The sequence below is a fragment of the Mastigoproctus giganteus genome, chromosome 6 (assembly GCF_048544385.1).
Source record: "Mastigoproctus giganteus isolate SK-2022 chromosome 6, ASM4854438v1, whole genome shotgun sequence".
NCBI classification, from domain to species: domain Eukaryota; kingdom Metazoa; phylum Arthropoda; class Arachnida; order Uropygi; family Thelyphonidae; genus Mastigoproctus; species Mastigoproctus giganteus.
Window position 1 is genome coordinate 160082818 of NC_143580.1, and position 17866 is coordinate 160100683.

At 37.8% G+C, this 17866-nt stretch overlaps 1 protein-coding gene across 2 annotated transcripts in view; it reads left to right on the forward strand.

Annotated features, from left to right (window-relative positions):
- Nucleotides 1-17866, forward strand: part of LOC150084701 (fasciculation and elongation protein zeta-2-like) — a 215114-nt gene that overhangs the window by 168956 nt on the left and 28292 nt on the right. For both annotated transcript variants that reach the window (XM_090375435.1, XM_090375436.1), the window contains one exon: nucleotides 10881-10956. In XM_090375435.1, coding sequence (XP_090231561.1) covers nucleotides 10881-10956 — 76 coding nt within the window. The remainder of the gene's footprint in view (nucleotides 1-10880; nucleotides 10957-17866) is intronic.

Here is a 17866-nt window from a genome sequence, read left to right on the forward strand (position 1 = left end):
AACTTTGGATATCAAATTCCACCATTCCAATTGCTAACAATATCAGATTCTTGGGATTGATTCTTGACAGCAAGTTAAACTTCTTTGAGCACATTAAATTAATATGTACTGCCTGTCTGATAAAGCCGAACATGCTAAGAGCTTTATCTGCCCTGTCTTGGGGAGCATGTTGTACAACTTTGCTGCTCCCATTTAGATTATGGTGTCCCAGTTTATGATTCTGCCCGAAAGAGTGTATTATGCTGGCTCGATTCTATACAACACAATGCACCGCAGATTGCTCTTGGTGCTTATAGGACATCTACAACCTATAGTCTGTATATTGAAGCCCATTAGCCCCCTCTGTACCTTTGCAGAAGAATGTTACTACTTAAATATACAGCCAAAATACAAAGTAGTTCTCTGCACCCCATTCTGCCATACCTCTTTAATCCACCAATTCACAATCTCTATAGAAATAAACCAAGTAAAATGCGACCAGCAGGCTTACAACTCCTTGAAATATCACAGAATTGGAATGTTCCTCTCCACAATAGGCAGCAGATAGAGAATTTTTCTCACCCACCATGGACTTCCTTTCTTCAACCAACCTGTGGTACTTATTTTCTCCAGTGGGGAAAGAATTGGCTACCGACTCTCAAGATGCAACAACTCCATGCTAGCCATATTCAAAACTATGTTGACTTCTTATCGATATATACTGTTGGTCCCAAATCTCATTCAACTGTTGGATCAGCAGCAGTATTTCCCTTTGCTATCATATCAGCTTCTCTTCCACCTGAGTACAGCAACTTTTCAGCGGAACTATATGCAATACTATTAGTTGTAGAAAATTTGACTCTTCATCCATCTGCAAAATATTTAGTTTACACAGACTCAAGCTCAATTAGAGCAATGCAGAATCCCTCTGATAAGGATCACCCTGTTTTAAATAAAATCAGAAATTTGCTGTTAAAAATTGAGGATCGTCAACAACTAGTGAACTTTTGCTGGAATCCAGCAAAAGTTATATTAAGATCTGGATTTTATGAATCAGCAAATTTCTGATTTTATTTAAAACTGCGTGATCCTTATGAGAGGGATTCTGCATTGCTCTAATTGAGCTTGAGTCTGTGTAAACTAAATATTTTGCACGTGGATGAAGAGTTAAATTTTCTAGAAATAATAGTATTGCATATATTTTTTACTAATAGTATTGCATATAGATTTAACCTCTGTCTTTATTCCAGTGTCTGATTATAATATCATAATTCAAACAGCATACCGAGCAAATAATAAACTCTTCCAGTTTAAACAGGATCCAAAATTTTGGCACTCAAGCATTCAAATAGTTTGGCAGGAAGTAGTACTCACACATATTAGAATAGGGCATACTCATCTGACTCACCTGCAAGAATGTTTGCTGATGCTATCGAGGCAATGTTAGGTGGGTCGGAAAACTGCTAGATTGGGGGGATACAAGGACTAATAGATTAACAGTAGCCACTGGCAGAGGTGAAAGTGATTCTTGCACTGCTTCTATTGGAATGAGCCGCAGCCTGGAAAATAAGATGCAGGATATTTCAGAGACTGCTGGGAATCATTGGGGTACAAGTAAACACATGGGTTGTGTTAGGGTAGCTAAGAAAAAGAACAGGTGCATGTATACTTGTGTGTACACCAATGCTAGGAGTTTAGTAAATAAATTTGATGAATTTGAGGTATTGCTCAAAACATCAAAGGCAGATATTGTGGGGATTTCAGAGACGTGGTGTCACACAGATATAAGAAATGCAGAACTGGAATTTGGGGAGTACAATGTCTACAGAAAGGATAGACAGGATAGGAAGGGAGGAGGGGTTATGCTATTAGTTAAAAAACACATAAAATCCAAGGAAGTGAAGCCAGTCGACATCGCTGGACAGTGCAGTGTCGAGTCAGTTTGGTGTGACATAAGCATTGGGAGATCAAAATTGAGAGTAGGAGTGTGCTATAGGCCTAATGACTCTGATGAGTATAATAAGAAACTGTTCGGAGAAATAGAGTGGGCCAGTAAATCAGAGAGTCTTATAATGGGGGATTTTAATTTCCCAGATATTGACTGGAATTTGGGGGCTGGTCACTCACACAGTAGCAAGGCTTTTGTGGATTTATTGGATGATTGTTTTCTACATCAGCATGTTCGGGAGGCAACTAGAGGGAGTAATACTCTTGATTTGATTATCAGTAGTGATTCTTCATGCATTAAGAATCTGCAGATAAATGAACCACTTGGTGGCAGTGATCACAGTGTGCTGAAGTGGGAGTTACTCAAAGAGGTAACTACCATTAGGGGTAAAGGGAAGGGGTATTGCTTTCGTAAAGGCGACTACAATGGACTGAGACAGTATTTAAATTGTATACAGTGGGATCAACTGATGATATTGCCAACAGCAAATTCAAAATGGGAAGCATTCAAAGAACTTATCGTGGAAGCTACTAGGCTTTACATACCAACTAAGAAATATTGTTCAAGGTTTAGGCCTAAATGGTTGTCAGATGAACTAATGAGGCATATGGCAGAGAAGAAAAATGCATGGGATACATACAAATTAACACGTGACACGGACGCCTATGATAGATACAAGTTGATCTGTAACCAAGTTACAAAGGAGGTTAGGCAGGCGAAGGCAGATTACGAGAGATCCTTGGCAAGGGATGCGAAGAAAAACAGCAAAGAGTTCTTTACTTATGTAAACTCTAGAAGGAAGGGGATGAATCAGATTGGTCCACTTGAGATCGATGGGTCAACTGTTGATGACCCTGCTCGGGTAGCTAACAAACTAAATGAATATTTTGCATCGACATTCACACATGAGGAGTTATTCAGCGAGGGGAATGCCAGAGGTGTATTCAACTCTAGCAGTAAGCTAGAGAATCTTGTAATAACTGAGAGCAAAGTGGAGGAGAAATTGTTGAAGATAAACACAAGAAAGGCACCTGGGGTGGATGGGATCTATCCAGTTATATTAAAGGAGGCAGCAAAGGAGGTAAGCAAACCCTTAGCCATAATTATGAGAGCTTCCTTGGACTCAGGGGAGGTACCCATTGACTGGAGATGTGCAAATGTGACCCCAATTCACAAAGGGGGATCAAAGGCTGACACAAGTAATTATAGACCTGTGAGTTTAACTTCTGTTCCCGGAAAATTAATGGAGGCACTGGTGAAAGAAGCACTGCAGGATCATCTAGACAAGACTTCAGTTATAGCTAGGACACAGCATGGTTTTGTTAAGGGGAAGTCTTGCCTGACCAATTTGATTGGATACTATGATGCAGTCACAAAAGAACTGGATGCAGGGAATAACTTTGATATTATATACTTGGATCTTAGAAAGGCTTTTGATACTGTTGCACATGGAAGACTGCTGCACAAATTGGAGCAGTGTGGCATTGGAGGCAAGTTGCTGCTATGGATAAAGGGGTGGTTGAGGGGGAGAAGACAGAGAGTGGTAATCAATGGACACTGCTCATCGTGGACTAATGTTATTAGTGGAGTCCCTCAGGGTTCAGTATTGGGGCCTTTATTGTTTTCTGTATTTATAAATGATATTGTTGATGGTATATCAGGCTTAATGTCCAAGTTTGCAGACGATACGAAGGTTGGCAGGGTTGTCAAGGACACTACTGACACTATGCTGCTGCAACAGGATTTGGAAAGGTTGAGCAGATGGGCTTCGAGGTGGCAAATGAAGTTTAACATTGACAAATGTAAAGTACTACATATGGGAAACAGCAACCCCAGAGCAACGTATCAACTCTGTGGTACTACACTGACAGTGGTAGAGAATGAAAGGGACCTGGGGGTGGTGGTGCAGGCAGATATGAAGTTCTCTGAGCAGTGCAGACGAGCTGCAAGAGTAGCTCATGGTGTATTGTCAATGATATATAGGAATTTTTCTAGCAGGGATAAGGAGGTGATTATTCCCTTGTATAAGGCAATGGTCAGGCCACACCTAGAGTACTGTATACAGGCCTGGAGGCCTCATTTCAGGAAGGATGTAGAGCTGCTGGAACGAGTACAGAGAAGGGCAACTAGATTGGTGAATGGGACAAAGGGGTTCTCTTACAAAGAAAGGCTTAAGTTTTGCAAATTACAGTGTCTGGAAACTAGGCACCAGCGGGGTGATCTGATAGAGGTGTACAAAGCCTTGAATGGTTTGAGCATGCTCAATGCTGATGGGATTCTTCCTCTAGCTCAGAAAAATCACCTGAGAGGGCATAAATTCAAATTGAGGAAAGACAGATGTAGGATAGATGTGCGGAAATTTGCCTTTAGCCAGCGGGTGGTTGGTGGGTGGAACAGACTTCCATCCCTTGTCGTGGAAGTTGATAGCCTAAATAAGTTTAAGGCTCAGCTGGACAGGTATTTCGAACGAACAGAGGGGTGAAGTGGAAGTGGTTATTTTTATTTATTTATGTTACTTTTTTTTTTTTTTTTTTTTGCCTGATGCTGCATAAGCTTGCTTTCTTGCATCAAATGCCTCTACTAATGCTAATCTACTCACAGATGATGATTCTCCTCAGTGTTCACACTGCTCAGAACATCTAACAGTCAAACATATTTTGATTGATGTCCGCATCATCGCTCTCTGGCTAAACTCCGAGAACCGATAACATTAAATCATATCATTGGAGAGGAGGCAAATACCAATGAACTTTTCTGTTTTTTGAAACAAATTGGAACGTATGAACGAATATGATTAGTATCTGAGCTAAAATGAAATTGTGCTGGCTTCATATTACTTATTTTTTTTAACATACCTATGATTAGGTGCACTATAGCCACAGAAGCTTGTGCACCATTAAACACACACACACACACACACACACACACACACACACACACACACACACACACACACACACACACACACACACACACATTTCTGCAGTAGATATAAATTCAGAACCTCCTCGGCTGCCGACTGTGCCTTTGTCCATATCATGTCTTACAAACTGGAAGAAAAAAAAGACATATCTCCAATCGTTATACAGAAACTCTACGCACCACACAGTTTTGAAAATAGGAACAGTCACCAAATTTACACTGGTGGATTAAAATCGAACAACTCAGTAGGTGCTGCAGTGGTTTTACTGGAATATACTATATCTGTCTCCTTGCCTATTGTTTGCAGTATTTTTGCAGCTGAATTACAGTCTTTATTATTTCTATTACATAGTCATAGAAACTAGCTCTGGATGATATTAACAAGCACCAGCTTCTTCCTTCTGTAATCTATACTGACTCCTTTAGTGCAATAGCAGCTCTACAGAATAGCAAATATTCTTCAACCCCTTGTTTCAACATCTTAAAAAACAACTCAAAGATTTTCTTAAGCAAGAAAACAAGTTTCTATGTGTTGGATTCCCAGCCATGTTGGAATCCCAGGAAATAATGATGCAGACCAAGCTGCCAAAAATCCAGATCTTAATAAACATGATAACTTTCAGTTCATACCTTTTACGGCTTATAGGGATGTCTTTCATACCAAATATACTTCCAATTGGACACAGCTTTGGAGGGACTAACCATGCAATAAACTCCACCGAATAAAAAAAAATCTGTTTTTGGAATTCTGGTTCTCATACAAATAGACGGGAAGAAGTTATATTGACAAGACTTTCCATTGGGAATATCTTTCTCACACATAAACATCTACTTCTAAGAGAAGATCCCCTGCCCTGTCTGTCAGATACAACTTACAGTAAGGCACATCCTATTCAGCCGTTTGTACCACCTCCTTCCGATCATTAGCAAACTTGCACACTCCTCTGACTCTCTTTCATATACTTGGTGACAAAGCAAACCTAAATGAGCTCTTTATATATATATTAAATACCTTGGAATAATAAATACACTTTGATATATCCATAAATCATTAAAATAAAGATAGTAACTCTGACAGACACATATTGACCTTAGTTGCCCTTGTGTCGGGAAACCTACATAACAACAACTACTATGAATAAAGGGATAGTTAAGTGTCAGAATACAGGGTTTTTATAACCACCCTTGGTTATAAAAATAGTATTAATGGACTAATAGTATTAATGGAGTCCCTCAGGGTTGTGATGGGCCCTTTACTGATACAAAGTTGGCAGAGTGGTTAAACAGTAATCAGGGGTATGCTACTCAGTGATTACTAAATGTTTGATGACTGTAATCAGAGTAGAAAAAGTAGGTGAGAAGTGGTAATTGAAGTTTAACATTGATAAATGCAAGATACTGCATATGGTCAGCAGTAATTTCAGGATAGCATATTAACTGGGTGGTATCACATTCAAGGTGATGAAGAATAAAAGAGACTTAGGGATAGTTGTACAGCCCAACACTAAATTCTCTGACTAGTGCAGATAGGCTGCTAAAACAATTAATGAGGTTTTGTTGATGATGTTCAGGAATATTGCCCGCAGGGACAGAGAAGTAGTTATCTCATTTCATAAGGTCAGGCAGCCTCTTGCATACTGCAGTACACATCTTGAAATCTCTGTTTAAGAACTATGTGGAACTGTTGGAACAAGTACAGAGAAGAGCACCTGAAGATTACACTTACAATGAAAGCTTCAGTTCTACAATTCACTGAATTTGGAGGCGCCTCCGTAGCCAGGTGGGCAGGAGCACTAGTGCGTAGCACGCTTCTTGATTAGACCGGGGTTCGAGCCCATGACCACCAAATACGGAGGATGCAGAAAGGTCAGGGAATGACCACCGCATATCCCCGGAGCAATATGGCCTTAGTTGCTAATGCTCCTAAAAAAAAAACTCAAATAACAAATAACAAACACAGAATTTGGAAACTAGGCACCTGTAAAGGCACTTGACTGAAGTTTTTAAGGCTTTAAATGGATTGAGTACACTAAATACATATCATACTTATTCTTTCTTGGATTACATGCAAGTGGGCTTAAACTTAAATTTAAAATGGAAAGTTTGGCTGAATAGAGAGAAACTGGATGGTAGTAACATGTTTTCATTTAAATCTCAAACTGAAATATATAAATTATTCAAAATTGATATATATAATATTTTAATTATATTCGAAATATATAAATTATTCGAAATATTGAAAGAATAATTTAAAAAAGTGCTAATGTATTTGTAAATATACTCATGAATATTAATGTATTAAAATTTTGACCACTATTATTGACATATTGTCTTCAATACATTATATTAATAAGATAAAAAATTTAATTTAAAAAAAAAAAAAAAAAAAACACCCAGTAAGGAATACTGATAATGTTTTTGTTTCAGTGATGCAAATTACAGTGTCTGGAGACTAGGCACCGGTGAGGTGAACTGATAGAGGTGTATAAAGCCTTGAATGGTTTGAGCATGCTCAATGCCGATAGGATTCTTCCACAGGGCATAAATTCAAATTGAGGAAAGACAGATGTAGGATAGATGTGCAGAAATTTGCCTTTAGCCAGCAGGTAGTTGGTTGGTGGAACAGATTTCCATCCCTTGTTGTGGAAGTTGATAGCCTAAATAAATTTAAGGCTCAGCTGGACAGGTATTTCGAACAAACGGAGGGGTAAAATGGGAGTGGGTTTTTTTTTTTTTTTTTTTTGACTGATGCTGCATAAGCTTGCTTTCTTGCTGTGCATGGATGAAACAAGTCAAAAATTATGTTGATAGAATCACTTCAAGATTTTGTTGTATGGCTTCTGCTTGCTGACATTACAAACCATAGTTAGGGTTTCATATCTCGGTGGCATTGAATAAGCCCAAGGCCTTCTGAAATCAACTGTGTCAGTTATTAGCTTTTATCAGAAAAGAATGTGTTGAGAATTCACTGCCCGCCAATTATGAAGCATTTCAAGAAATAAATGGATGAAACAAGTTAAAATTTTTAATGTATTACTCAATCAATTACATTAATATATGCAGTGAAAGAAAATCAGAGTGAAAACTATGCTGATATGATTGTAAAATTTTACATATACAAATGTGGCAACACCCACGTTTGTATATGTAAAAATGATTTATAATATCTCATTTTTGTATTTTTCATTTGGTAATAAACTGATTTTACACACAGCTACCAACTCTCTGCATTTATGATGGAGAATCCATCTTTTTTTACATGATTTAATTCTTCTCTGTCTCACTATTGTAATACAATTGGTGATAGTTTCTTTTCACAAAACAGTTTTTCTCAGTCTTTTTACGTTTTTTTTTTTTAATATAAAAAATAAAACAAAGTTAAAGCTGGAATTTCCCACCCCAATTTAAAGCAATGGGAAATATAATGTAATCATACATTTGCAAACAAATAAATATTTATTTGCATTGTTGTCATGAATATATTCTTCTTCTGAGTTTTTCTGATCATACAGATGTGTTGCTCAGAAATGTTTCCCAATGAAATAGCAAAAAATAAAAAATATACAGTTGTTGAAAAATAAAAACAACAGCAGCATCTTTATTGAAATTGCACATATAGGAAAAGGAGAGGTAGTGATGGCTCTGAAAAGTTGGCCATTTTTGATTACTACAGATAGCAGTAATCAAATTGATTGCAAACTATATCCCAATGTCACTGCATTGGGATATAGTAATATAGTATGGGATATAATAATAAAGTAATTGTCAAATCGAAAGCAGTTTACTCTCAGTTCCAGCGTTGGAAGGCGACTTTACAAGGTACAACATTGGACATCTGAATAACCTGAAAGTATGTGGAATTCCTTTAGAAAACTGTCTAGCCCTTAGTCTTGATAAAGCACCTGTTATGGTAGGTTTGAAAACTGGAGTAGCAAAGGTATTAAAAGATGAGATGGAGCATTTGGTGATATGCTGTCCTTGTTATTTTATTAATTTGTGTGCTAAAAAGGGTGCTGTATACCTTTCTGTGAAAGTGGATGAATACTTGTGGAAATTTGATACTGTCTAGAGAGAAGCGATAAAAGGAAGGATAAATTTAAACAATTTCAACAGATGCATGCCACTGAAGTAAGAACGATTTTGAAGAGTATGTATTCATTGGCTGTCTCTGGTTAAATGTGTAATTAGTTGAATAGTGCCCAAGATTGTTGCTAGTAGAACAGTGACAACCTTTGACAATCCTGTTAGAAGTTATTAGAAAAGCAATATGAGCTCTTTTCAAAGTTACCAAAGTGAAAAGTACAATAAGTGAGTGATACTGACTCATTTTCAAATCCAATTCATGACCAAAAGCTTTGCAAGAAAACAATGATTTCAAGAAAAATAACTTTTGAATTGCAAACCTCTGGTAAAAGTAATCCAAAACATGCCAAACAAACATATAATTCTAGGCATGTTATTCTCACTTGTACAGAAAGTCTTTTCATGTTTCTCTCTTTCGGCTTGAATAAAGCAGTTTCTTTTAAATGTTGTGGCAAATTTTTAAAATCTGAACAGTAGTTCTTCAATCCAACATACCTCACATCCACATACTGAGATTGATATGTTGAAGAATGTTATGTGCAGATTTATTTTACCAACAGTTCAAATCTTTCACTTCCATTTTGAAAATTGACTACCATAGCAGACTAAACCAAGTGGATGATCCAGACTTAGCCTTAGGCATTTCTACTGCTAAGGTCATGAAGAGTCTAGACCAGGAGAGGATTCTTTTCTTTCACTTGGGGAGGAAGTAATACCTGGCTGCATGTGACTACATGGTGCACAAGTTGCCATTGAAAAATAAGGTTCTTTTAAATGTTGAGCTAGCACAAACTGCATCACTTGGCAGTACATCATTTTCTGATTTGAAATATTTCATGATCAATTTTCCAATGCTTTTGGTGGCATTAAAGAAAATGTATAGTGGTTCTTGGTTGGAGAACTGATGTGCTTAAAATATAACAAATTATCCCAAGTTGTGCTTGACATTTTAAGACTCCCTTATAGCAATGTTGGGTGTCAGAGAATATTTAACCAGATTGGTAGGGGGGGGTAGAATTCAGATCTTTGGAAATGCTCTTGGAGGCCAAGTCTGAACAACAGTGTCATTGTTATAAACAAAACTGACTCAACGTTTCTAAAGAGAGCAAAGTCTACAGCGGTATTTTTCTTGAAGCAATCGAAATCAATTGTTGTCTAATAGCATATACAACAGAAATCCACAGATTAGTTAAGCTAATGTTGTTAAGCATACTGTACTGGTAAATGATCCCAGGCTATATTTTAATTAAAATGTGTATTTTGCAGTGAAATTTAATTTTTACTGCTTTAAAAAAAAATTCTCCTGTTTCAGCCCAAAAATTCCCTGTTTTCCTTCTGCTTACAAATACCTGATCTCCAGCTTTTTGAAGATCAAAAGTTGGCAGGTGTGTGTGTGTGTTATTTTTTTGAGAATGGCACTATATAAAATGACTAAATTGCAGGATTTATATATATATATAAAGTTCATTGGCTTTTGTGTACCAAACCCTACCCATGGACTCAGAAAATCTGCAAATAGAGCCTTCAATCTAAAAAGATTGAACATATTTCCACTGATTTTTTTTTTTTTTTTTTTTATAGCTGTTCTGTTTTTTTGTTAGTTTCTGGTCATGTCCTTAGAGATTGTATTCACAGATTCGTACTGTAACACACTATGCAGTGCATTATGGAACTGTTAATATATTAAGTAAGCATTAATCTAATAATCAGTATTGCTGCTCTTGGTAGTGAAGTGTTTAGAGGAACAGTTCTCCCCCCCCCCCCCCAAACCACTCCATTAACTGTAATGAGATGTCTACATTCTGAATATTATGTTTATATGACAATTATATCACTTAGTTTTACTCTCCAGAATGGGGTAACTAATTTTGTTTTTGATATTTATTCTAAGAAACTTTTTGATGAGGAAGCAATAAGTTGTTCTAATTTTTTCTCCTTTCTGTTTTAGTATCTCACAACTGTTATTCCATATGATAATGAACAGGGATTGCCTGATAATAAAACATTAGAGTTTCTTATTAAAAGTAAGTAATTTTTATAAAAAGCAATTTTCTGTTGGTGTACTGGTTTTTGCAATTTATCTTTTTTTTATTACAAAGAGCATCTTCATTACCATTTATTTCTGTTTGAATTCACATACTATTTTGTTGATTATCTATTATTATGTTGGCTGTTTAGTTGTTGAGAAAAGGAAGAAAAGCAAAATTCCCTTAGTCAAAAATTAGAAGTATAACATGATGTCAGCTAAATAATGATTATTTATTTACACAGTAGACTCTCGATTTTCCGGGATAGATGGTAAAAAACAAATGCCGGATAATCGATTTCCCGGTTAATCCAATAATACAGAAGTCCCCGACATCCGTAAGAGATATGTTCCAGGACTTCTTACATAAGTCGACTTTTATGCAACTCGGGAATGACTAATAACATTGCTACTATATTATTATTGACAAATCTGAATTCGGCACGATACTTGTTAATGTTTGACCATTTGCATATATCCTTATTTATTTTAATTTTCTGATCCAAATCGATTGCTTTCCTTTTGTTGGTAGATTTACTAGTACCGCTGGCACTTATTCTCTTAGTCGCACCATGATAATAGTGAAAACAAAATTTTCTGTAAAGAACTTCACAGGGTTAAGGTGAAAACTCACTATTATCACCCCACACGAGCTCACATTTTACTAAAGCATGTTTCTGGAGGTCATTACCATAAAAACAATTTGCACTTTCCGGTTTATTGGGCATTTCTGTTAGTGCATTTAATTAATTATAAATGGGTAGCAAACTCGATACCAATAGCTGGAATTCTGTGGGTTTTAATGTTATTATGGTGAAATGTGTGTCCCCCTTCACTGACATCTTCAGTCATATAAAAAAAGCATTAATAAATTTTAAAAATCTTCTCTTCTTTCTTATTTTTTTGCTCGTTACTCCGTATCTCACTTGTGCAATATGTGCATGCCGTAATCGTCGTTATCGATTGCTTATTATTTTTTTGTTTATTCTAAATTTTACAATTCTAAAAAACAAAAAAAAGGATGAAAAAAAATTTATATAAGTCTGAAGTTGTGCAAGTCGGGGACTTACTATATCCAAAAATGCTCAGCAACCTACATAAAAAGTATGGTGATAGATAAAAAATTTTACCACGCACTACTCGCGTGTCTAATATGATGCTTCCCTTTATTTTTTACTATGTCCATTTTAAATCTAATAACTTCCCTTTAATTTTTACAATATCGTGTATGGTTTGGTCACCAACGTTATAATGGTTCTTTAGAGATTTAACGGATGTACCATTTTCAAACTTTTGAATATTCAAGTTTTTGTTTAACTGAAAGCGCAACTCTTTTGTGTCTACCCATTATTTTCACAATTTCTAAACAAAAATAAAATATTTACTATAAAAAAAATTGACATCCCTGACATAAATAACAAAACAAAATTTTTGTATTTTTGCGGTGCAACGGAACACAAGAATCAACGCGACGCACTAAAACTAAATATTTGTTCTGTTTTTTTATTTTTTTGAGTGGCGGTGTGAAGACAGCAGGGTTGCAAGATAATAGGTACATTATCACCCAATGACGACTTATAATGGCGCTTTTTCTCGCTGTAGTTGGCCAGTTTCCTCCTGCATGGTTTTACAGGCACCATTAAATTTAAAATGTTTTAGCTCTTAATTCGTGGAATTACAGCCTTTATCTATTAAAAACTAAAGGGACTAATGCTTAATCCTTTTAGCCCTTAATTCATGCTTTCTACAGCATCAGCTTTATTGCCTAAAGGCCAGAGGTGTGAACAATGCATACTCAGGTCTCTCGAAATTAGTTCATTATATGGAAATTTTCTTCATTATATGGAAACTATTTCCAATGTAATGATCAAGGGGAAATCAAAAGAGTTTGCTACTTAGAAAATTTCGCCATGTGGAAGTTCGTTAAAGAGAGGTGCGACTGTACTACATAGATTTTTAAAAAAACTTTTTGTTAGAGTTTTGTTCATCCAAACATTGATACATATTTTTCCGTCATCGGTAAAAACTATTATTATTAGAAATTTTTATCACTGCTTTAGAAAATATTTGCACTGAAATGGGCCCCTCTTCGTGTGAGCCCCCCCCGGCCATGGCCGGTTTGGCCATAGTGTTAACGCAGCCCTCAACAAAGAGCTGATTATCCCATAGTATAAAGCAATGATTAGGCCACATCTTGAGTACTACATACAGGTCTGGAGACTAAAATTTAGGAAGGATGTGGATCTGTGATATGAGAGGAGCAATGAAATTAGTGAGGGGAACAAAGGGATGTTTGTACCACGAAAGGCTCCATTCTGCAAATTACAGTGCCTGGAAACTAGCCATATTCAAGGAGATCTGCTTGAAGTTTTAAATGGATTGGATAAGCTCATTGCTGATGGATTCCTTCTTCTTGCTTGTACTATAACATGAGAGGGCATAGATTCAAACTGAGTAAGAATCGATGTGTGGCAATTTGTTGATTAGTTGGGTTTTGAAACAAACTTCCATTAGTCTTGTTGAAGTAGGTATTTTGAATAAATTCAAAAAGAACTAGAAGACAAACTAATTAGAAGGGATGAAGAGGTGACAGATGAAAAAAAGTTTGTTTGTTTTTTTTTTTATACTATATAAGTTTGCCTTCTTGTATCATTTCCACTAATAATACTAATTATGACTCAATGACAGCAACTGTAACATCTAAGCTCAACCTTGGGGCTGCTATATCATGTCTCATAGCATCCCCCTCCCCCCATACTTCTCCTTCAACCTATGCACGGTACTAAGTACTATAGGTTTTGATACCTTTCGTGTTTGGGTTTTCATAAAAAAAAAAATAAAAAAATAAGGTGACCAGGTGCCCCAGTTTACCTAGATTTTAGCATTTTGTCGCGGTGTCCCGAATTTTTTTTTCAGGATGCACTAATGTCCTTGGTTTTTTATATTAATAGTGGTGGTTTATGTAGTATCTCTTCCCCATTGATAAGTAAATATTTTGGAATCCGAACTACTTAATTTACTTTTCTTAAATAGAATGTTGCATTAAGGCAACATTCTTCCATGTTTGCTGTCTGAACCTCAGTAGTAGTACTGAGAATTCATGGCAAATTCTTCAAAATATCATTAGCATTAGTAGAGGCATATGATGCAAGAAAGCAAGCTTATGCAGCATCGGCGGAAAAAGAAAAAAAAAAAAAAACCTTTCACTTCAACCCTCCGTTCGTTCGAAATACCTGTCCAGCTGAGCCTTAAATTTATTTAGGTTATCAACTTCCACAACAAGGAATGGAAGTCTGTTCCACCAACCAACTACCCGCTGGCTAAAGGCAAATTTCCGCACATCTATCCTACATCTGTCTTTTCTCAATTTGAATTTATGCCCTCTCAGATGATTATTCTGAGCAAGAGGCAGTATCCCATCAGCATTGAGCATGCTCAAACCATTCAAGGCTTTGTACACCTCTATCAGATCACCTCGCCGGTGCCTAGTCTCCAGACACTGTAATTTTCAAAACTTAAGCCTTTCTTCGGAAGAGCAACCCTTCGTTCCGTTCACTAACCTTGTTGCCTTCTCTGTACTCGTTCCAGCAGCTCTACATCCTTCTTGAAATGAGGCCTTCAAACCTGTATACAGTACTCAAGGTGTGGCCTGACCATTGCCTTATACAAGGGAATAATCACCTCCCTATCCCTGTGGCGCCTCCGTAGCCAGGTGGGAAGGAGCAGCAGTGCATAGCACACGCTTCTTGATTAAACCGGGATTCGAGCCCGTCACCACCAAATGCGGAGGATGCGGAAAGGTCAGGGAATGACCACCGCATGACCCGGAGCAATATGGCCTTAGTTGCTAATGCTCCTTAAAAAAAAAAAAAAAAACCCAATCCCTATCCATGCTAGAAAAATTCCTGTATATCATGGATAAGACACCATGAGCTACCCTTGCAGCCCATCTGCACTGCTCAGAGAACTTCATATCTCCCTGCACAATTACCCCAGGTCCTTTTCATTCTCTACCACTGTCAGTGTAGTACCACAGAGTTGATACGTTGCTCTGGGGTTGCTGTTTCCCATATGTAGTACTTTACATTTGTCAAGGTTAAACTTCATTGCTACCTATCAGCCCATCTGCTCAACCTTTCCAGATCCTGTTGCAGCAGCATAGCGCCAGTAGTGTCCTTAACAACCCTGCCAACCTTTGTATTGTCTGCAAACTTGGACATTAAGCTTGATATACCATCATCAATATTATTTATAAATACAGAAAACAACGATGGACCCAACACTGAACCCTGAGGGACTCCACTAATAACATTAGTCCACGATGAGCAGTGTCCATTAATTACCACTCTCTGTCTTCTGCCGCTCAACCATCCCTTTATCCATAGCAACAATTTGCCACCAATGCCACACTGCTCCAATTTGTGCAGCAGTCTTCCATGTGCAACAGTATCAGAAGCCTTTCTAAGATCCAAATATATAATATCAAAGTTATTCCCTGCATCCAATTCTTTTGTGACTACATCATAGTATCCAATCAAATCGGTCAGGCAAGACCTTCCCTTAACAAAACCATGCTGTGTCTGAGCTATAACTGAATTCTTGTCAAGATGATCCTGCAGTGCTTCTTTAACCAGTGCTTCCATTAATTTTCCTGGAACAGAAGTTAAACTAACAGGTCTATAATTACTTGTGTCAGCCTTTGATCCTCCTTTGTGAACTGGAGTTACATTTTTACATCTCCAGTCTGTGGGTACCTCCCCTGAGTCCAAGAAAGCTCTCATAATTATGGCTAACGGATTGCTTACTTCCTTTGTTGCCTCCTTTAATATAACTGGATAGATCCCATCCACCCCAGGCGCCTTTCTTGTATTTATCTTCAACAATTTCTCCTCCACTTTATTCTCAATTATTACAAGATCCCATGCATTTTTCTTCTCTGCCATGTCTCATTAGTTCATCTGACATCCATTTAGGCCTGAACCTTGAACAATATTTCTTAGTTGGTATGTAAAGCCTAGTAGATTCCAAGATAATTTCTTTGAATGCTTCCCATTTTGAGTTTCCTGTTGGTAACATCATCAGTTGGTCCCACTGTATAGAATTTAAATACTGTCTCAGACCATCGTAGTTGCCTTTACAAAAGCAATAACCCTTCCCTTTACCCCTGATGGTAGTTACCTCCTTGAGTAAATCCCACTTCAGCATACTGGGATCACTGCCACCTAGTGGTTCCTGTATCTGCAGATTCTTAATGCATGAAGAATCACTATTGATAATCAAATCAAGAGTATTGCTCCCTCTAGTTGCTTCCCGAACGTGCTGATTTAGAAAACAATCATCCAATAAATCCACAAAAGCCTTGCTAGTGTGTGAGTGACCAACCCACAAATTCCAGTCAATATCTGGGAAATTAAAATCCCCCATTATAAGACTCTCTGATTTACTGGCCCTCTTTATTTCCCTGTACAGTTTCTTATTATACTCGTCAGAGTCATTAGGCCTATAGCATACTCCTACTCTCAATTTTGATCTCCCAATGCTTACGTCACACCAAACTGACTCGACACTGCACTGTCTAGCGATGTCGACTGGCTTCACTTCCTTGGATTTCATGTGTTTCTTAACTAATAGCATAACCCCTCCTCCCTTCCTATCCTGTCTATCCTTTCTGTAGACGTTGTACTCCCCAAATTCCAGTTCTGCATTACTTATATCTGTGTGACACCACGTCTCTGATATCCCAACAATATCCTCCTTTGATGCTTTGAGCAATACCTCAAATTCATCAAATTTATTTACCAAACTCCTAGCATTGGTGTACACGCAAGTATACATGCTCCTGTTCTTTTTCTTAGCTACCCTAACACAACCCATGTGTTTACTTTTACCCCAATGACTCCCAGCAGTCACTGAAATATCCTGCATCTTAATTTCCAAGCTGCTGCTCATTCCAATAGAAGCAGTGCAAGAATCACTTTCACCTCTGCCAGTGGCTACTGTTAATCTATTAGTCCTTGTATTTCCCCAAGCTATCAGTTTTCCGACCCACCTAACACTCCCTCAATAGCATCAGCAAACATTCTTGCACCCTTTCTATTTAAGTGTATACCATCCCTGAAGAAGCAGTCACTCCTGTTAACAAGTACAGACCAGGCTGAAAAAAATTCTACCCCTTGAGCCTTGCACAATCTTTCCAGGGCCGAATTGATCGACAGGGCTCTCATCATATACCCCCTCCTATCGTGTCTCAGCAGAATTGCAGACACTTACAACCCTAATTCACGGCTTTTTGTCAACAGTGACCTGTACTTGTTAAGTAATTCCGCCGGTCTCCTACTCTTAATATCATTAGTGCCAATGTGTACAACTATATCACCTTTTGTGCCCTTAAAAGATGATATCCGCTCTACAACGTCATCAACCTTTGCCCCTGGCAGACATATCCTGGTCCTGTTCCACCTATCCTTTTTACAAAGCATGTTTCCCGTTTCCCTGACAATAGAGTCACCAACAACTACTAGTTCCTTTGGGGACCAGCGCATTCTGCCTTGGGGGTTGCCGCTGTGTTGCGTGATGCCCAAGTGCAAGCTCTGGCGTTGGTGTGGGCAGCTGAGAGCTTGATGAACCCTCACTTTTAAACCTTCGAGGGCATCCACCCTGTCCTTCAAGCTCTTATATAGACCCATAACAACGCTGAGTTGTCGCCTGATTTTCTTACACTCCTTGCATCGCGCACATACAAAGACATCCCCCATGGCAGTATCATGTCCCATACCTGAATGCTCCACAAACATCTCAAGCAAATAGTGTATTTTAAAAGGCTGTGATTCAGAAAGCAACTTCTCCCCCCCCCCCCCCTCAGTTCTCCACTGAGCCACAGCACTCCCATTAGCTTGAGCCTTTTGCTT